Below are 22321 nucleotides of genomic sequence, written 5' to 3'. Positions count from 1 at the left end.
CAGGGCCTGAGATCCTGCTGTGTGTCAGCAGAAGCTGAAGAGCAGGCTTTGGAAGACCTATGAAAAGTATGTGCTGCCAAAGTAGAATCATGCTTTCTAGTAGGTTTAAAAACAAAACACAGAAACCCAAAAATTTTGATCTGCTAATACAGTGAAACTCAACTAGGTTTTATTCTATTAATTTTTATTTTTAATAATAGAAGTGCTTTAAAATAGAAAATGACTTTAAATCCAAATTGAAAGTAAACATGAAGTTGAATGTCACAGTATGTACTGCAGCTAGCCTGGAGCAATGCAGGTAAAACTTGGCCAGCTAGTGGGTGCCCCTTACAGAACTGAAAACCTGAACTGCCAGCTTTCAGTGGAGGCATGCGTCTGCTTCTTTCCTTTATCCAGCTGCCAATTTTTCACAAAGCATATAGCAACCTCATATCTTTGTGGCTTCTTCCCCTTTGTGAAGGAGTGTTAAAACTGATTGACAGATTCAAATGTTGGGGGAGAAGGCAGAAATGACAGAAATACAATGTCTCTGCCCCTCTCTCTAATGAGCTTTGTTTCTTTAGGAAACTAGGCTAAGGAATGTCCTCATTTCAGCTTTGTTTTTTACATTGCAAATTTGGAGCTTTGCTCTGAGAAGTCCTTTTTGCATTCATAATCTCCAGTGTGGTCTGTTGAGCTTTAGGGAATTTTTCTTCAGCCTAGCATCCTGAGGGTTCATGAGGAATGGGAGCAGTAGCATTTTTCATAATGGGGAGTTGCGCAGGGAGTGGCCAATGGAACCGAAAGACCTACTTCGGTAATATACTTCAGAATCACCACCTTTATAAGCCCACCCTGAAGGAAAGAAGATCAACCAGTCAGGTTATTTAACTTAGGGAGTCACTGAGTAAGTGTAAAAATGAAGAAGCTGTACTGTTAATGATGTTCACAGTTTAAGAAATGGTAAAGGAGAAAAATAGGCATCACAGGTGTTTAGTTAGGTTTCATATGCTTCATTGCATGGAAGATCAAAGAATAATATAGGACGAAAGGAGTACTTTGCTGTGGCTCAGAAGAGGCATACTTCTGTATCTGTCAAACAGTACAAATAACTAGCCTTTTGATTTTTCCTCCTGAGAGCAACTAAACTGTAAATGACACTATTGTCAGCTTATGTGGGGAATGAAGGACCACTTGATCTATTAAGTAGATTTACAAAAGCTGTGAACAGGGTCATCTTGTGCTGGGAAGAAAATGCAGCTGTGTCCAAATTGGAACTCTGCTGATCAGTTTTAAAAAGCAGTGTCTTTTACTTGGCAAAGACACACTGGATTGGGTAGTGCGAAGAACAAATGCATGTTGATTAAGCTTAAGCATGAATAAAAATACGAAAGAAACCTCAAAACTATATTAACATTATAGGATTGTAAAATGTTGAAAATCCTTTCTAAGGAAGCTGTAGTGCACATGTTCCTTACATTGGTACAACAGCTTCCCGTAAAGCTACTATGTTTGTTAATTTAAAAAAAACCAAACACTTAGTCATCAGCCCTTTTTATATGTAGATAAAGATCATTGATCTAAAATGCGATTAGTAACTCATCATTTAACATCTCTCTTCAGTCTGAATAGCGTGCTTTTATAGCTTCTTACCGAAACACAGGAACTTTTCTATCTGCATGCATTACTGTTCTAGGTGCTCTCTTCATTGTCAGGCACCCACTCTGGTTTTACTAAATGTGGAACCAGCGTAAATCTCACAGAAGAGCTGTAGCATGTCGAGTAATACATCCATCATTAGGTTAAATATTCCTCTTTTAATTGCAGATGATGTAATTTGAATAGTGTGAATGTTGCCAAAATAGAATTTCCTACAAGCAAAAGGATCAAATTGGTTCATTTCAGTCAAAATGGATAATCCTGTTTGTTCTTACACTAATACATTTATTTTATTGCTGTTTTAAATACAGAACTTTCTATTCATTATTTCTCGGTGTCTTAACACCTTGTACATGAACGCTGTATCTTTTCCTATTGTTTGCTTTCTAATATTTCAGAACTGAATTCATTTTTTTTCTTTCCCTTTTCATTCAGATCTGGAGCAAGCACCTACGCTCTTGGCTTTGCCTCAGGATAAACTGTGCCTGCACTGACATTAATAAAAAGTGATGAGGAGGCAGTAAATTCGTAGTTCAACAGAACTGAAAAATCGTTTAGATCTGCTTGTTTGGGATAATTTTAGTAGTTCTTTCTGAGATACTAATGGGTTCAAATATAAACAAATTTTATTTTGGGAAGCAATCTTTTGATGTTTTTCCTGTGAAAAAGGTGATGGTTTGACCTAATGTTTTCCAAAGTGCTGATGTTGAGTGCCCAGCTGCTGGGAAGGATTCCTGTCTTTAGACCTTATAATGTTCCATGAAAACAAAATTGATGCATTTATTTTATTGATTTTTTTAGTGTTAACTTTTTTATGTTCTTGAAGAGACACTAGTAACTCTTGAAAGTTAGTCATCTAGAGCCTCTCTTGAAGGGGACTGTTTATAAGAAATTCTTTTCTGTGTAAAACACTACTGACCTTAAACATACCAACACTTTAATGTTAAAAGAAAGTTGTTACCATTACTAGATCTAAACTGCCTAGACTGGCTTATAGTTAAAAGAACAAAACATAAAACTTTTACTTTAATCTATAATATTACTAAATATTTAGATGTGCCTTTTGGGTAGCAGGAAGGCCTGCCTGACCTACTTTCATTTTAATCGCTAAAGAGGAATTTCATGATTTGATGCTGGCAAAGTTCAGCTATTACATTTCTGATGTGAAAGCCGCTCTTTTGTGTGGGTTGTCTGTCTTTTTTTTCTTGGAAGGATATTGGTGAGAGGAAAACAGGAAAAAAATCAATATATAGGATTTTGTCTTCTTTCAGGTCTTTTTAGTTCTTTCTTGAGGTATTGGCGCATTACTGCATTTATGGACTGCTGCGGCAGTAAGTAGCAAGCTCATTCACATGACAGCTGGTCAATTTACTTTCGCAGCGCATCCCATCAGTCCCTCTTAATTTTTTCCAGAGTGTCTTTTCATGAGAAGCTGACTTCCTTCCACAGAAACAACTATAATTCTGTTTTACAGTTGTAGGAATCTGCCTGTACCAATTAATATGTTCATATTTTTCCTATTTACTGTTTTCTCATCTCTTCTTTTTGTGTTTTGTAGGGTATTTTTGTCACTGTGAATTAATTTCTGTATAGCATGTGCTCTGGCTCTTCTTGAAGTTTGCTACCATATATGCGAGTCCCTTTGTAGGCAGTGTGTCCCAGTGGCTGCTTTTCCCCCCTCTTGCATTTTTTTAAAAGTTTCTTCTTTGATGGCTAGTAGGGGTTTTGTGGCACAGATAAGATTTGTGGATGCTAACAAATACCATTACCCTTGGCTGCCTGCTGGTTGGTTTTAATTTCATAGACTTGCAGGTCATCTGTTGAATGCATGTGTGAAACCTATGGCTGTTGGCAAAAGCGTGGTGAGTTTTTTAGTGTGTGTTGGAAAAAGCCATTATCAGGTCAGAGTGCTGAAGAGGAGACCTCCAGCAGAATTGGGTCGTTGGGGAGTGGGGAGAGGGGGGGCAGTTGACACTGATGTTAGGCACAGCTTTTGGCTTTGAAAACAGGTGAGTTTTTCTGTAGCACTACCTGAAATGGACTGTTGCGAGATCCTCCTCTTCCTCTCTTTCTGTCTCCAGTGGCAGATGTCTTAATTCCTGCAAGAACCATGGTCAGACAAGTAACAATCCAGTATTTTCTTCTAGGGGAAACACCTGCCACAGGACAGTTAAGACATTTGCTACTTTTCTCAAGAGCATTAAATGTATGAAGGCAAATATTCTGGTGCTTGTGATGAAGAATGCTCCACACTGTCCACTCTTTTTGACCCTCCTCAAATTTCCCCCTAAATTCCTAGACCTGTATATCATAGATAATGTTTACAAGGCAGATATAAATTCCATGCATTCTGACCATCTTGTTCATACAACCTGTTCATAAAACTTGTCTGTAAAAATGGTGGGAAGATTTAATAACTAAATAGGTGGCCATTCCTTTGTAGAACTGTAGCTTCAAAACTACATTCACAGTTTCAGGACTTTACTGGAGTAATTTTGATCCCCCTACATAAACTTAGAAAATGCCCAAGCTCTTATAACCCCCTAAGATCCGGGTAGCAGTGAGATCAAGGCTTACCCTGGGCTGGCTGCAGTGGTTCCTGTGCCAGCTGCTGCCGCACCGTTTGCCTGTGCTGCCTGCCACCACAGCAGGGTTGGCTCTTCCCAACCCTCTTCACACAAATCACACCACAGCAGATTTGTGTGTCTGAAAACAAAGACTTTAAGTAACCAAACATTGATGTTTTCCCAGTTTATAAAGTGAGGCCCTCTGGATTCTAACTCTGCAGTTTGAAATCAACATAACGTCACCCTCAGAAAACAAGCTTTATTTCATCTGTACCTTCCTAGCACAGTCTTACTGTTCTGGATAACACTCTTTCCTGGAAGGGTGAAGGGAAAATCAATTGGTATTCCTCACACCAGGTTGGTAAGAAGAAAGTTAAGCACCCTCGTTTCATCCTGAAGTAAAAAGCTGAAGTCTAGGAATCATTTATGAATTGTTTTTCCCTTAAAGATGGCAAAAACCTTACTGTTTGAGACAAGTTTGAACTCCATTTACATTGCTGGTTGAGGCTTCAAGACAGGGTGTTCAGTGTGTGTAGCCACCCCCCAGGGCTGTTTGCAACATGGCAGAAGAGTTGTTGCTTTGTCTGTCAACACTTCTTATCCTGTTCCTCCTTCTGTGCTCTGGAGCAGTTACGAGAAATTCTCGGGTGCTTGTGGTCTGAATATTTCTTCACAGTAAGCAATGTGCTAGTATCGATCAGGGAAGCAGTTAAAGGTTAAAAATGTTCACGTTGCTGACAATTGAACACAAACTTTTTTACTGCATGTGGAAGCAAAAAAGGGACTTCTGTATTCTTCTGAAAGTGTGGTGAAATTTATAGGATACCAAAATAAGCGAAGAAGGGGTAGAGTGTTTAAAATTATAACCTGTAACAAAATGTCAAAGAAATGGATTTTAGTTAAATCTGGAAAAATGCTAAGGCACAGCATGAAAAAGTGTTCCACCATGGATAGTTGTTTGCCAACTCTGTGTAACAGAACTTAGGTTTTTCACTGGGGTCAGGGCAATGAAAATTGCCTTGATTCACAGGAAAGGAGGCGCAATAGTTGAGCACTGAAATGAGTGGTGGATTAAGGAGCTTGTGGAGTCGTCTTTGTTACTGGTAGGTGAATGCATTAAGGATATGTTAAATGTTGTAGCAGGCTGTCTGCAGCACTTCTTAAATGATGAGACTGGAGGGGAGTCTTAGAAGCCTTTTTAGTTTTCTTTCTTACATATCTGCTCTCAAACACTGTGAGGAAAGAAGTTGAGACGAAAAAGGCTGTGCAAGGCTACTTGTTACCTGTAAAAGCTCCCATCTGCGACATCTTACACATGAATGAAAGGCACGGACAAAGCAAGTTTGACAGACCTCTGGTGCTAGCATCTGTAGTGTCAGGGGTGTTTGTGAGAGAGGCGATGCTTCATGGTGCCTGCAGGCGCCTGGGTGGTCCCTCTCACCCCTTGGACCAAGCGCAGGGGTCTCCGTCCAGCAAGTGCCTGGGTGCAGACCCAGTGGTGCAATGTGGCCAGACATGTGAATCTTGCCTGTTGGGTGCTTGTGGACTCATTGTTGACTTGGTTTACATGTTAAATCAGTAACTTTATTTCCTTGAAACTATTTACATGTTTAAAATGGCTGCACATGTCTCAGGATTGTGCAGGGGGTTGGGGCTCGCAGATTTAGCTGCAACGGCTCAGAAATTTTCTGGCAACATCTTCACTCTGGTCTTTTGTTGGAGCTTGTTGCCATCAGAAGTGCTTGAGCAGAAGAGGCTGGACATGGATGCCCACAAAGCCATGCAGTACTGTTGCCACTGCCCTCTTAAATCCTTCCAGCTCCTTGTCACATGGTCTCACTTTGGTGTCTGTGCCCATTTTGTCATCTGCAAAGGCATAAAATAAAACCAGGTTCAAAACTTAAAATTCTCCATTAGGTTTTGGGAGCTTTTGGTGCTCACTGTGTTTCATTAGACTACGGTGTTTGCTGTATTTTATTTTACTTTTTTGTAATGAAACAGTGCAACTTCCTCTCCCTATGACAAGAAGGAGGAGGGTCAGTAGTGTACGCAAAGGCTCAATGTTTGTTACCTGGTTTAGGGAGATCTGGTTAGCTACTGTTGCTTAGTTTTAAAAGGAGTAAAAGAGATCACTTGATCTGTTAGCAAGACCACATGACAAGCAGCTGAATGTAATTAGGTGGGTAGGGTGGTTGTATGGGGCTCACAGCTCTGCGCGTCAGTGTGAATTTTAGAGTTGTTATTCTGAACTACACTATTTTGGTTTTATTTTCTTTCTCTGCTGACCCTACCTGCAGATGAGAAATGGCTCTTTTTGCATGACTGTGGTATTCAAGAAATCTGAACTGTGTCAGGAAATTTGTCACTGAAGTACCCTTGGAAAACTACAGATCCTTTTGCAGCTGTTAAGCATTGGTATGTAAACACCTTCTCTTTTTTATTTATTTTCATAAGATTTATTACATTGTTTTCCTTGAGATGACAGTTGTGTGCCAACTGTTTCTCAGTTAAGAGCTTCAAAACAAGTTGCTTTATTTTTAACAAACTGCCTGAAATATTTTGATTTTAAGAGACAGAGTTCAGCATTGTTGCATCCTCATGTTCTAGGGGGAAAAATAAACTTAAAACTGGGAGGTATACTGGTTAATGTAAATCATAGGCTTTGGGTTGAAATGACAAAACTGCAGCTCTTCGGTATGTCTTTGGCCATTGCTTTTCATGAAGAAATCAGTCAGATTTAAAGACAAACCTGGTTAAGTTTATCAGTAAGGTTAAAATAAATGACTGCAGCGACCATTGTCTGGATTCAGTAACCATAAGGTGCCCTGTCAGGTCCTAAGTCATCACCCTACATTTCCTTCTGTGTAAAGTCAAACTTGTTCTACAGTTAGAACGTGAAATTAGACCTTTGATAGTAAAGTGTGCTGTGCAAATAACACTTCATAATAGAGAACAAAGTAACTCGGTATTTTTAAATGTTGTACTGCTTAAACTTCCCCTCCCTCTATGTATTCCTGTGTTGTCATTAACTTATAAAGATAAATCATAATTAATAAAACAGTCCTTTAGAATGATGGGTTTTTTAACTGGGTTGCACACTGATGTGTTTGTTCTCACGTATACTAAATGTATTGTTGATAAAAGGAATAAAAATGGTGTTGCACAGTCTGTTATTTTTAATTAGCAAAAGAAATTGGACTGCAAGGAACCATGAGAGCTCATCTAGTTCACATTCTTTGTTAAATCATACAGTAACAGTTTCAATCTTAAAATTAGTTCTGGTAAAAGCAATATGGGGGTGGGATGTTATTACTGCGTTTTGTATCTCCTCTGGAAGAAACTCAGAATGCATGTGCCCATCTGACTAGGTCATTCCTTGCCACCCCAAGCAGGAATTTTTAATCGGGCATCTTTTCTAGCCCATTTGCCAGCATTTTTCTAATCATGGACCAAATGTCCTAGATTTGTAGACTGTATATAACCAAGGAGGAGTTGTTCAGAGAACAGAAAACAGTATTCTCCACTTCTGTGGGAAGGTCACAAGGTTTTCCCAGGGTTTACCTGCTGTCTAGGATAGAGTGTCTTAAGATTATTTTTCTAGCCCTGATTCATCATCCCTTGACTTGTGTTTATGAGAAGGAAGTGCCAGATTCATAAATGTTGTTAAATAAATATGTTGTCTTGCTGTTTCCTTATAGACATCCTCAATGTCTGAAAAACTTACATAAAATAACTGGAAGGAAGGTTTTTTGTAAACATTGATGCTTGACTTAGCATGGTGGTTTTTTTTTTTTTCTGTGCTGTGTTGGATTGGTTGTCATAGTGGCTTCATTGTAATTTTACTGTTTTCAATCATTGCATTACATGTGCATTTTGCATGTGTGCTACACAAACAATTTCTAGCACATTTTAGGGTATTGATTTCTAATAGCCTAAGATATTTGAGGGGATTACATTTTTGATAATGTTGGGATTCAGTTGTATAGAGCAAAAACTATATTCTGGCATGTGGTGTTGCCCACCTTGCCCTCACCATACTCCCAGAGGGTTTCAGTATATTTGCTTATTTCCAGCATGTCTTTCATTTGTATCACTATCTTAAACAAAACACCCGGAGTAATTGAGCCTGTTAAAAGACGAACTAGGTATCTAGTTCAGCTGGAATTCTTTGAACATGTCACTAAGAATGGCATCAAAGAGAAATTGTAATTTTTTTACTTTAAAAAAAATTTTTTAAAAAGACCAAAAATTCTGCAACTATGCAAAATTTAAAGAATGAACTCAAAAAATCTTAAAAGCAGTTAATGGAAAAAGACCTGGAACATATCCTAGTAGAATGAGGTAAATAAGCTCTAGTCCAAGGGAAGTAGAAATAACTTAAGGAGAAAAAGTTAAGAGTAACTTTTCTTTGCTTTAAAATGTTTGATTTCATAACTGGGAAATAATATAGCTCTTGCTTCTGTATTTTGTTTCAACACTGTGTCACAGGGATAAATTTTCTTCACAAAAATCCAGTTTTGATGCATCATGGTGCAGCTGTTGGTGTAAACAGAAGCAGACCTGGGATCTTGGTGAAGTGGGAATTCTCTGGGAGTGAGGGGGTGGTTGTATGTTAGCATAGCTCTATGATAGCCACTGCAGCTGTACTGATTAGTGCTAACTGAGACTTTGTTTTTCCACGTACTGAATTTGTTTTTACTGGAATCTCATTACTGGATTTTTATTTCCTTCCATAGGAAATCGTATGCACTGGTTTAAAATCAAATCAAACACTGCAAGCCAAAGTCAGTCTTTTAATAGAAGATGAAACAGCAGCACCTACTTTAATGAGTCTTTTCAAATAGAAACTCTTGTCAGACAGTGCCATTGCATACTCCCAGTTTCTTGTGACTTCTCCACGCAGTGTATAGCTGAATAGATTCTTTCTTATCTACTTACCCTTTACATCCTGTTTCTCATTTCCGAGGTTTGATGCCTTTCTCAGTCATAATGTGGAACGTAAAAATTGCAAAGTATTATATGAAGTCAGTTTGTCAGTTTGCATGAGCTTTTCAGATTCTTTATAAGTATGCGAAGCTTTATACTTAGTGTTAAGTCAGGGAAGCACAATCTGAATCCACTGTGGTATTAAAACTCTGTAGGTGTTTCCTTGACACAGTTTTCTACAGGGAACTTCTGCTGCTTGGATCAATTAGAGCAGTCTGACTGCAATTTGATTTCTTAGAATAACTTTGTATATTTTTTACAGAACTTGGGTTATAGAGGTGGTTGTTGTGTAAGCTTGCTGCTGCTGAGCCATTTATTAGCTATAGCAGAAACATTATGAATAATAATTATAATGGAAGACTTCTGAGGGGAGAGGTAGGAAATTGCCTGCTATTGTACATCAGTTAAAGTGAAGCTTAAGGAAGCAACGTCGGCATGAAATGTTGCAGAATTCTGTAGGAAGGCATCTACAGCACAAAAAGCTGGCAACAACTGCCAGGTTTCAGTCAGAGGTGTTACTCCACAGCCATCTTGGGAGCCTCCCTCAGTCTGGGAATAATTAAAATGAATAGTATGGGTAAACTGTGACATGACACTTGTGATTCTTCTTGCTTTCCTTGCAGGGCTCGTGCATACCTCCATGTCAAGAATTAGTGTAAGAAATCCTAGCTTGCTGTGCTGTTTATTTGAGTGGTCTTTGTTGTGTATCAAGATTTAACTATAATTCATGCTGCAATATGGCATTCTGACCAGAGCAGTGAGATAAATAGTGTTGGCAACTCAGGTTGAAAAACAGCAGACTTTTTGAATGGAATCTTTGTGTTGTGCAGTTCAGCCTGCTTAATCAGTGTTTCTTTTGAATTATCCCTTCCCCGAGGCTCTAGAAAAGAAGCTGTACTAGGATACAAATTGAAGCAAACATTTGGCCAAAGCACTGTCTGAATATTTTGGCTGACTGCAGAGCCTCAGTAGAAAGCTTGGGCAGCGTTAATGGAGTTCTAATGGAGCTGTTCAAGTGGAAGATTCAGTCACGTGTTGAAAGCATGGGCTTATTTTTCAGTTCTTGTGAAACAAGAAAAATAACCTGTAGTTTTAGCTTTGCTTTGTTAGAAGAGTTTAAAAGTGGTACTTCTGAGCCACAGCGTACTCCAGAATGACTGTGTCTTGCTGTCACAGATTGAGATTTCTGCTTTGCTGTTGCACATTAGTAACTTCCTGAAGAGAATAGGTTGTGGCCTATTGAATACTGCCTGGTTCTGTTTCAGGCTGAAGTGTTTTATTATGTAAGGGACAAGTTAAATTATGCCCAGAGTATTCTCAGTGGGTTATTTCTAACCTTTTCATAGCATGTATGAAACAAGGAAGCATCACATATGCTTACTATCTCCAGACACATTTACTAAAACCTCCTGCCCAGTACTGGCTGAAAGTATCTCTCAGATGTAGCTATTACAGACTGTGAAATCAGAAGGCTCAGTTGTTTTCTGAGACTTCTTAAGAGCAGATTATTCATGACCAACCCATCTCTCAATTTCTTTCAAGTGTCATGCTAACAGCCTGCAGTGCTCTGGCTGTCTCCACGCTGCAGTGATTGCCAGCATGATCTGGAGCAGGCCCCATGAGCTCGGCACCTGCAAGGATGCTTTTGTCAAGATTTCATGATTTTTATGATTTGGGAGAAGTGAATGCTAGCTCTAAACCTCAGTTTTATCAATCTAGATACATCCGTCTCTGTCTATATGCACCACTCCCCTGCTTGGCATCTCAGACTGTCTCTTGTATTTCAAGTCCAATGACATTGGATTCGAGATGAAGGACTAGGAGGAATGACCTTTTCTAGTTACTGGACAGGGCTTTTCTCAGCTGACAGTTTTCCTTGCTTTCCCACAGATAACTAAATTTATTCTGCCCTATTTCTAGATCAATTTAAGAAACACTTGTGATGAAATACTTCTACAGATGACTTACTATTATTCAGAGAATCACAGAATGGTTGGGGTTGGAAGGGTCACCTGGAGGTTATCTAGTCCACCCCCCTGCTAAAGCAGGTTCACCTTGAGCAGGTTGCACAGAGTCACATCCAGGCAGGTTTCCAATGTCTCCAGAGAAGGAGACTCCACAGCCCTTCTGGCAGCCTGTGCCAGGGCTCTGCCACCCTCCAGGGAAGGAAGTTCTTCCTCACACCCAGCTGGAGCTGCCTGTGTCCCAGTTTGTGCCCGCTGCCCCCTGCCCTGTTGCTGGGCACCACAGCCAAGAGCCTGGCCCCGTCCCCCTGACACCCCGGTCAGGTGTTTGTGTGCGTGGAGAAGATCCCTCTCAGCCTTCTCCTCGCCAGGCCGGGCAGCCCCGGCTCTCCCAGCCTTTTGTCATCAGGGAGACGCTTCAGTCCCCTCATCATCTCTGTAGCCCCTCACTGGACCCTCTCCCATAGTTCCTTGTCTGGAACCGGGGAGCCCAGCACTGGGCACGGCTCCAGCTGGGGCCTCACCAGGGCAGAGCAGAGGGGAGGGTCACCTCCCCCCACCTGCCGGCCATGCTCCTCCTCGTACACCCCAGGGCATCGCTGGCCCCTTGGCCACCGGGGCACACTGCTGGCTCTTATCTCCAGAGGCAGCTGAGGAACACTTGTTGCTGCTCTGGTTGGCTTATTCCTCACTTGGATGTGATGACATGAGCATTATTCCTAACACCATGCCCAATATTCATAGGTAATATTTTCCAGCTCATTAGAAATGGATATTGATTACTTGTTCAGTTAGTAACTTTGATAACTAGTAAGTTTTCTGAGGAACAAGATGTTTTCTTTGGTGCCGGAAATGTGATCCAACACTTCAGTCCTGCTCCAAAAGGCCGTGATGCCTTGCGGTTAGCTGTTTTCATTTGGCATGCATAGACAAACTTCTGATGGACTAAAAAATCTTTGGATATTTCAATGTCATCTAAGCGATGAGAAAACTTTTAATTTCCTGAGGAATAAATAGCCAGAACAAATGTAGGAAATGCTATATACTATGTCCCCTTGTTATTTACTCTTGAACTAAGTCAAGTAACTTGCACCAAAAATAAGGACAGATCACAATATTATAGAAAAACAACAATGCTAAAGAATGGTAGCAGCTACAAAACAAACAAAAATAGTAACTTTTATTGCATCTTCCTATCAAAAACCAGAGTTAGCAAGAAACAGAGTTTACCTCCTATGAAAAAACAAGAGAAGCAGGTATTTCCCAATCCAAAGGATGAAGAGGTGGATTAAATTCTGCACTGCAATTCTTTCCTGCCTCGCCCCTTTGTACACTCGCCCACATCATGTTAGATGAATCATTCAGTTTTATAGTCCTATTTGTATATTTGTGTGGGTTTCACATTTATCTAACAGTGCCTAGAGGTTGTCTGATGCCTGACCTTTTCCATAAACTTTTCATAGACTTAATAATGATAATTTATTTTTGCCAGATTATTTCCCTGGAATGCAGCATCCCTCTAGTAAAAGTATCCTTCACAAACTTGGCAGTGTGACCTTCTGGAGAATCATTTTCTGTATTCCAGGTAGCTGTTCTACAAAACAAGATGGAAGGCAGCTGAGAATTTTCTTGCCCTGGATGAGAAAAAAAACCCCAAACCCCCAACATTTTAAAGAAGATGCAAATATTTTCCTCTGGCTGTTTGCAGTGTGTGATTTAATGGGCTTAAACAAAGAACCTGGCCTGACTAAGGTGTGTTGCATGTACCCTACTGAATTGCTCACATAGGCAGAGCATGAAATATACTACTGTCTTTAGTATGAGTACATGCACGTTTTCCCTGAGATGTTGCTTCATTCATATTATAACTGCACATATGAAATTGCATCCTTTTTCAGTTTTTATATTTTTTTATTTTTTCCTTTTATTCTGCTTTTTCTTGTGTCTGCTTATTCTAGCTGTCTGCTGGAGATTTTTGCTATCTCCAGAAAAAACCAAACCATTCCTTAAAGAAATGATCAATTCTTATGATCCTCTGTGATTCTTACTATCTTCTCCTTTATCTTCCAGTGGCTATTTCTGAGGGCAGAAATAAAGTGTACTCTTTTTCCTTACACTTTTGGAGTTGGAAGTGTTGCTGAATGAGTGGGTAGGCTTCTGGATATTTCCATCCTTCTGTGAATATGACCAGCTTTATGGGTGAAATCCTGGTGGCTGCTGTGTTGACTGAAAGGATTGGAAACTGTAAATCTATGCAAGACTGTCATTCATCATTCCTTGATACTGTCAAGGGCAGGTGCAGTGTAGTGATGTGTTACAGATGTTAAGGTTAGGCTGTGGGTAAGCTATGAGCTGGATCCCAAAGTGGTCAGAATTCTCATGTCAAGGAAGGATGCTGGACATTGCTCTGAATTTCCTGTTTATAAAGTCAGCGAAAAAGCATGGCACATTAACTTGTAGGATGTTGTGGTTTAACGTATTTATTAAAGGAACAGTTAAATAGCTCAGGAAGGAGTGAGTAGTATGGAGCTGTTTTGTTTTTTTTTTTTTAAAAAAAATGTTCGCTTTATTTTTCCCAGTCTGCTCTGGAATTTATTCACATGGTACAGGTGTTAGCTTCACTGCTACAATTGGAAAGCAACTTCTGATGAGAATTCAAAGACGTAACTTGAGAGGCAAAAGCTCTTGTTCTCAGGAAGGGGACAGGTCTTATTAGAGAGTTCAACTGTTTTCATCAGGTAGCATTGCAAATCTTTATTTACAGTATTTTATTACCATGAAGCATGAAAATGTTAGAAACTGATGAGGGAATAGAGATGATGGTGTGGTTTTTGCAGAGAAGTTGAAACTGCACAGAGATCCTTCCATATGGGTGGTGAGGGAGTGATGGAGTATTCTCTGCAACATTCCTGGTTTTACTTGCCATTGTTTTCCAGTCCCTTGCTGCCTTTCATTCCTTTATGTAACAGCCAGTCTTTGAAATTCAGCCTCCTTTTCGTTGGCTTGGTTATGTTGAAATGCAGATGTAGTTGCAAACCTAACTGTTGTTTCCTTTCCTGGCTTCTCCATTCCCAGTTTGCCCTGAGTTTCTGGAAACGAAATCCAAAATCTGCTGTTTCCTTGCCTGGCCTGTTGTGCAAAGTTCTCACCACATCTGCAGGCCTGTTGCTTCACTTACCTCTTTTTGTGCCCCCTTTCTGCATAGGATCACAATTTTATGCCTGACATGTCCCATTATAACTCATTGTCAGAGTGCTTTGTGTGCCTGTCAGTTCTTGCTCTGCAAAATTCTGCAGTTCTAGCAATGCTGACAGCTGACAAAGTGTCCTAGAGCACCTTCAGCTGAGATAAAAGTGACAACAGCATTTGGAAGCTAAAACCTTGCAGCCTAGTTTTTGCATGTGTTTTTGCAGACTCCTGTATGTATTCTGAGCACCCTCAAAATAACATAGATCCTTCCAGGAAAAAGACAATCCTTAGACATTGATCCTACGATTCCTTTGAATTCCTCTATAGCTGAACCTAAAAAAGTCATAGGAATAAAATGTCAAGTAAAGCAATTGAGAGTAATCAAAAAAAATGCTCAGAGCAACTGAATCTCTTTCTCTCATTTTTGAGAGGAAGGGGTATTTTCCTTCCTGTTATTTCTGTTCTAGAAAAGTTCCAGAAGTCACAGAAAGTGCTATTTTGGCCAAAACTAAAGCAAGCCAGGTCATATGTTTTACTGAGAAAAAACCGGTACAGCTCAGAGTATTTCAGTAAAGTGCTTATTTACTAACACTCTTCCCCCAGCATAGCAGTTACTTGAGTTTATAAAAAATTGTCATAATTTGTTTATATTACGTTTTACATATTTGGCAGCTTTTAGCCAAAGGCACTTCTAATAATGTGTTGACTTAGCAGGAACATTGTTTAACTCTCTGTCTCTTGTTTTGACAGAACTGGAAGTGTCTGATGGTGACCAGTTTTGCAAGCATTAAGGTGCCACTGAAGCCTTAGAGCAGGGTGAGGCTGTTGGCTACGCTTCACCCACGCTAGGCAAGAATGTGGTTATTGCTTTGCTGTAGTGTGATCGGAGTGCTGGTATGACAGGATTAGCAAACTTACTCCTTTGAGGTCCAGATCGCTTGCTTTGTGCTTCTGCCATAACAGATCAGGGGACATGTAAAACAGCTATTGAAGTTGTTCAAGCCTGTGGAGTGCCTGGGTGGGAAGCTTTTGTCGTATGAATTGACTCGCACTTGCAGAATGATCAAACCTGTACAAGTGCATTATTACCACGTACTTGTATGTACATATTGTTCATTGAGAGACCTGCAGGCTCTTCCTTTTCTGTCTCTGTGGGATTTGGACTCCTCTTCCCTCAATGTCCCTGTCAGCTCTTCAATCACAGGCATGCAGCCTCAACTGCTTTTTAAGAATAAAGCCATATTTGGGGAAAACCTTCATTTGCAAAGCATTTGTGAACTCTAAACAGCATTGACTTTTTCGTGGTATATTTACAAATATGGCTCAATTATATATTAATACAGTGGAACATTCTTAAGCAGATTCCCAACTCTTTCACCTATCATATGCTACCCTTGCTGTGATAGATGCCGAGGGATGTAACCCCATCACTGCGCTCCCTCCATCCATGGAGGGCTGGATCTCCATTGCAGGGGGAATATGCAGACTTCACTCCTGTCTCTATGATGCAGCCTGGTGAATGCCCCGCTGTTCCAGTGGGGTCTGCCTTTCCTGAGCAGAGAAGGCAAGGCCAAGACACAATTTATCTGTCTGTAAGATCTACCTGAAAGCTGAGTGACACTGTTAGTTGTAACCCTGAGTGTCTGCTGTCCATCCCCAAAAGGATAATGATGAAAATCTGTGGTATCTTAACATATGGATTAATTATAGGTCTAATATCTGTGTTTTGGCAGATTTGAATTAGTATGTCTCTATAATTGTGTGGTATAGCCTCCCATGTTATTCGCTGGCTTTATGGCTGCTACAGTGCAGGTCTGGGATGCTCAGGGTGATGTCCGAGTTGTACAGAGAGTCATTTCACTTGGTATGAGGGGAAAGAATGGGTTGAATCAAGCAAATGGTTTTATTTGACTAGTTTCATACAGAATAGTGGTTTTTTTGCTCTTGGGAGGGCTGGCTAGGTGGTGTAGTGTGGGGGAGGACGCTCCCCCCCTCCAAGCTTCCTCCGTTAAATATGTATTGCTTCTCTGCAACATGGGGCTGTGGTGCAGGTGTGGTCTGAAGTCATGTCAAGCCTTATGTTCCAGTCTTTGCCACAGAATAATTTTTCTCTTTAGAAATGTATGGTAAAGATGGCTTTCATCATCGTAGCTATGGGGCAATGCAGTGTCCTCAAGTCTGCACAAGACGGAAAGAAAGAAAACAGCAGTTTGTGTTAGAGACTGCTGTATCCTCCTTGCACCTGAGAGAGGATGTAAAGCAGCGAGCAGAACTGAACAGCTGTGATCCATATACTCCATCGTAAAACACGTTTTAGTATGAAAACACTTGTTAGGTACAATGTAACTGTAGTAAGATGTGTGTGTGATTTCGCACATACTTCAGATCTGCTCCTAGGTAGGTCATGCACAAATCTCTTCTGAAATGCTGTTTGCCTCTAGGAATAAATAGGACGTGTGAACTGTGTAATTGCTTCCAAGCCATGCTGTCAGGCAGCACCCTCCTTGCATGGGGAGGCATGAGGCACACCTCCTTATCTCTGAGCACCTATCAACATGAATGCAAACAGGTGACACATAGGCCTCTTGGTTGTGTGTTAAAAGAGGTGGTGCTAGAAAAATACTCCTATTGGAAGCACTGTTGCCAGTGTGCCCTAACTATTCCTTTAGCAGAGTTTGGGGTAAGTGGTATAATTTATTTTAAATTGCTGTGCTTGAGGACTGTCCGATTAAGAGCATGTTCAGATTTCCTGAATTGTACACTGTGCACGTGGGTACAAATTTTTATTTGCAGCTCAGTGCCTTTTTTTTTTTTTTCTTCATGTTTTCGTTTATTCATCTCTTTTGTGCCTTCTTCCTTTTCCTTCTCCCCCCCCATCAGCCCTGTAGCAGCATGGGATTTGCATGTTTTGTGCAAGGCCAGTTCAAAATGCATATTCCCTGTCCCCAGACTGCACAGGGGAAAGCCTGCATGCCAAGCCAATTTCCTTAATTTATGCAGTAGCAGCACTGCCATAGTCTTGAATGTTTTATCACACCATAGGGTTCTGATATTTGTGTTCTGGAGGCAAAAATGCGAGCCTGTTAATACTGAAGCCTATTAATGTGAAAGTACCTTGGATTAGGAAATCCACTGAACAAGAAGAGCACTTGTTTAGCAGAGCATCCCCTCTTGGCAAGCCACAATCTGGATATGTGTATGTGGAGGCTCCAGAGCAGCAGCTGTATGGGCACAGCTTACGTGATGGCTGTGGGGGTCCTGTCAGCAACAGAAAAGGCCGGTGGAGTTTTCCCAGCACTTGGTCATAACCCCTGTCTATCTGCATGCTAGGTGAAGTGCAAAGCTAGAGCTGAATGGAATTTAAGGAGGAGTTTACAAAAGGCAAGACCCTGGAGGGCTTGATGTGGAGCCTAGAACTGTGCCCATCAGTGATTTTTTTCAGCCAAGGAGTTCTTACTTTTGGAAGCAAGATTTGGGAATGATCATTTAAAATGAACTCAGATTTTTTTTTTTTTCTTTTGGTGACCTGATGAATTCTAAGTGTATCATCAATTTCCTCTGGTTCTTCCTTTTCTGCTTCCCACTCCTGATACACAAGGTACAAAAATCTGGAAGGAAACACTGGAAGGTGTGAAGCTGTAAAGTCTTATTTTAAAAAAAGCAAAACTGAAAGGAAAAAATGGCATGGGTTTTTAGTAACAGGGCCATGACTTTTAAAAACCCCACAGCAGTTTTTGCTATGAATATACTTTGCTGTGAATATATTTTTATTTCTGTTATGTGGAGCTGGATGTGTCTGGGCATTAGGACTGCAGGTCTGGGAAGTAGAGGGTGGAGATCACTTTTTAAATATTTGTACAGGGAGGAGGACAAGGCTTGAAACTGCTATGAAAATAGCTCTTTGCATGTCTCCAAGGATAGGTTAACTGTGCAGGATTTCACAAGAACCACTCCCTGGAGGTATTTGAATAATAGATTGACATTATGAGGTGCAGTGAAAGGTGTGTGCATTTCAAAAGGCTAAGGAGAAAAATTCCTTCTCAAGCAAATCCTTCAGATGCATTTTTATGCCCTTCCTGTGAAGGGTTCCTAGTCCTCTGTCAGTCATTTGCAAATTGTATTTGTTACCAGCTCTATGGAGAATTGAGGTTCAAATGGTCCGAATGATGTGGCATGTTTGCCCAAACAGATACTCTAAAAATTGGATAGAACGCTAGGAACGCCTTTAGGTTTTGCTGCCCCAAGGTCTAACTGTGACCTCTCTTACCCAGAGTTTTCACCCAGCTCTGTCCAGTGGCAGGGTGCAGCTGAACCGTAACAGTTTTACAGCTCCGAGGAAGAGCTGTAGCGCCCTTTCTTCCTCTATAAGATCTTGCACAGGGTGCATGATAGATTAGCTTTCTTACAACATTAATTAGCAGTGATTTGGTGGCACTATCATTTGTAGCTGTTATGAAAAGGTACCTAGTTATAGCTAGCTAACAAAATATCAACAAGACAAGGCAAATACTTCTATACAGGTCGGATAGCATCGTAAAAGATGTGAAGGTAACTTGGCTTTGTAGAATATACTGGCCCCAATATTTGCATTTAAGCCTTTTAAGCAACAATTAGTTTAGGTGTATTGAAGCTGAAAGAACATTTACTTGAGTAGAGGGGCAGCTTACACAGCCCTTTGCCCTTGGAGATCATGGGCAAATGAAGGGCAAATGAAAAACCATGTATGAGATGAAAGTCTAAATCAAACCCAGTCTTTAGTAAAAAACTCCTTGTTTGCCTTTTAAAATATTTTTCCCTTCCTTCTAGTGCATTTCAATTAAAAGACTTTGTAGAGCTACAAGGTAGGCAATCTGATTTTACTTTTTTTTTCTTTTTTTTTTTCCTTTTTCCTTTCCCAACAGTGGGGAGGATTTAAAAAACAACAAAACCCCCAAAAAGCCCTTTGCTGGTACATTGAGTGTGGCTAATGAGTCAGGGCTTTTAATTTCTTCAAAAACTGTTCTTATGTCAGTGTGTGGCTGCCTGTTCAGCTTGCTTACTTGAATATGCCGCTCCTTCAGACCAGATTGTGGTGTATTTATGTAAAAAGCTCATACTATTACTGCAGGGGTTTTTAGTTCAATTTTTTACTCTATTGCGCAAACCTTTGTATTAAAACGCCACAGTGGAAAGTGAATTGGCTGGCTGTGGTGTGGTAGTGAGTGTGAACTCTGTCACCTAAACCCCCTTTCCTGCAAGATTTTACTGTCCTCGGTGGCATAATGCAAAATACGCCTTGGCTGGGGAAAGGGAAACTTGAAAACTGGAAATGGCAACAAGGTGTTAGATGCTTTCCACTGACTTTTCAGTTGGAGAGTATCTGGGTGTAAATCTGACCATCGTCGGTGTGTGAGTGTGGTAAGTCCCGTCATGGCTAAGTTGACTGATCACGGTTCTGTCTTGTAACCAAGAGTGGTACTTACAGAGTTGAAGCTTTAAAGATAGTTACGGTTTGAGAGTTACGGTTTTAGCTTAACAGTGGTGATTGAGATAACGGAGTTTGTTCTAAACCTCAAACTGTCAGTTGATATTCAAGAAGGGATTTGATATTTTGTCATTGATGCAAACTATTGCGGTGTTTGACTTGAAATGAATATCTTTATGTAGTTCAAGCTACAGGTAGTTCCAAAAATACTTACAGTTGAAACAGCACATTTTTTTTTTTCTTTTTTTGTATATTATTTCATCATCTATCTTATTTTTTTGTATTTTGGTATCTGTTTCCCTCCTTCATAAGAGGCAATATAATGCCAGTTTTATGTTGTTTTTAGAATGGTTATTTTAGGCTTATCTTTTCATGTTCGTATGTTTGAACACAACATAAGGCAGCTCTCTACTGTTTGTTTGCAGGGAAGAGAGGCTCAGTAGCTACTCAACAGGGAAGTACTAGTGCACTTACATCAGTCTTTCTAGTATCTAGTATACATGAAATTTACCAGTGATTTTTGTAATATGTTCTAGCTCTTACTGCTCTTTGTTCACACAATATCTAATATGGTTATTTTTTCAAAGGCTTAAAAGGATAGAAAGAAACTTCATAAAATGTGTACAGGCCACACGAAAATGTATGTTGTTTAATGGCAATTCAGGATCAAGATTTAGTTTAAATTATTAACTAGCATCATGATGAAAACTTTAAAACCTTTGAAAATTCGTCCTCTAAATAGAGCAAACCCCAACATAAACAACAAAATGTTGCTTGGTTATTTTTCCTTTTTGTATGAAATAACTTATTTGAGACTGAAAAATAGCTATTAATAGAAAACGATTGTCATTTTTATTTAAATACAGTGGGCCGTCAGGCAATTTTTTTTTTCATATGTTAATAAACGTCCCAGTGAACGTAAAGTCAGAATTACATTGCTTGTAGGTTTAAGTAGCTTTTGCCAGCTTCCATGCAGATTATAAATGGTTCTGCAGTTCGTGTTCCAGATGTCTTGGATACTTAGATCTTGTTTTCCAGTCTTCTCCTGAAGTTAAAATCTCTTTCTAGTAGGAAGAATGTTATAAAATTAACTATGTCCTTTTTCAGTCACAGCTGCATTTGATATTGGTAAATGGCATAATTGAGAGTTTAAGGTAAAACCAGCGTACAAGTACAGAACTGGTCCCACTGCTGGATGCTCTGTGGTACAAATCATGATTTATATTTTAAACATTTGTCAAAATATGCCTTGGCAGAGTTGTTGACTAACTAATCCTTTTTTGCTTTGCTTTTTAAGGTGTCTTCTGAATTCTCACTATGTCTGATGGGGACTACGATTACCTCATAAAATTTCTAGCACTCGGTGATTCTGGAGTAGGAAAGACCAGCCTTCTTTACCAATACACAGATGGCAAATTTAATTCCAAATTTATCACAACGGTGGGCATTGACTTTCGGGAAAAGAGAGTGGTGAGTCTTCACAACCAGTGAAAGTGGTAAAACTGTAAAATGGTACCTATCTTGGTGATGGCTAGAATCTATTTTTAAAAAATCTGATCCTTATGTGTAGGCGTGCAATCAATACTTACTGTGTACTTAATCTCTTGACAAGGAAATGATCTCATTTGACCTGGTTATTTTTGTCATTGTTGTGTGTTATCCCTTTCTGTTTCTCCCAAAGTTAAAGTAAGAAGAGCTGATATAGGCAACCATTTCTTACTGCTCAGCAAGTGTTGATGAGTGTATTTACTCCAAGAGTTGTGCACACAATACCTGGATTAGCACTTTTATTGTTGAACTCTCTTCAAGAGGAAGGATTGGGCTGTAATAAAAATGTTGTTGGTTTTTTTTGAACCAAAATGGCTACTGTACAAAGAGTGCAATGTTGATTTTAAAACACATGAATGAAATGGGATCACATGATACGTGGAGCTTATTTGGCTTCCTAAGCAGTTACCACTACCAGAGAAGAACTGTGAAAAATAAGGTAGTTTGGGGTGCATTTTTTAAGCCCTGAATTGTTACTAAACTAGGCAAACATACGTTTGACATGAAGCTGAGCAGTGCGTTATGATAACTAATTGGATGCTCGTCCTTACCGCACTGAGAAATAGAGCTGGCACAAATTTTTTTAATTCTTATGTAGAAGTATTAAATGCCTTTCAGTGTAGTCTGATGATTTCCCAAGTGTCCAGAAATCCGGATGGTGTCATGGGCATTGTGCAGACTGGCTTTTGATGGATGACAATGCACCACTGTAGCGCAATGAGTAAATATCTTAGTGAAATGCGAAACTGGTCTCTTGAAGAAGTTACTGTTCCTTCTTTGGGATAGTAGACGTGGCAGATATGCTTGATCGGCGTATTTGGTAATGCAGGATAAGGTTTAGGTTTCACGACCTGAATCACGTAATCCACAAATTCAGCAAGTTTATGTGTCTTTACCAGAGTTACAAACATATCTTTAATCTTAGGTACAATGACAGTTGAAGGTAAAGAAGATGACCTAACATG

The 22321-nt window shown here is 39.9% G+C and overlaps 1 protein-coding gene across 5 annotated transcripts in view; it reads left to right on the top strand.

Moving 5' to 3' along the window:
* The window catches only part of RAB27A (RAB27A, member RAS oncogene family), a 33633-nt gene that overhangs the window by 3778 nt on the left and 7534 nt on the right, over positions 1-22321 (top strand). For 3 of the 5 annotated variants that reach the window (XM_055715380.1, XM_055715384.1, XM_055715383.1), the window contains exons 2-3: positions 6503-6620; positions 21106-21278. In XM_055715380.1, coding sequence (XP_055571355.1) covers positions 21126-21278 — 153 coding nt within the window. In that variant the 5' untranslated portion in view covers positions 6503-6620; positions 21106-21125. Of the gene's footprint in view, positions 1-6502; positions 6621-8941; positions 9108-21105; positions 21279-22321 lie in introns of all 5 variants that reach the window. The other 2 variants (XM_055715381.1, XM_055715382.1) reach the window with 2 other exon arrangements.

Source organism: Falco cherrug, chromosome 7 (genome assembly GCF_023634085.1).
Source record: "Falco cherrug isolate bFalChe1 chromosome 7, bFalChe1.pri, whole genome shotgun sequence".
In the NCBI taxonomy this organism is placed as follows: Eukaryota; Metazoa; Chordata; class Aves; order Falconiformes; family Falconidae; genus Falco; species Falco cherrug.
The sequence above is the reverse complement of the archived record's forward strand: the minus strand, read 5'-3'. Positions and strand labels throughout refer to the sequence as shown.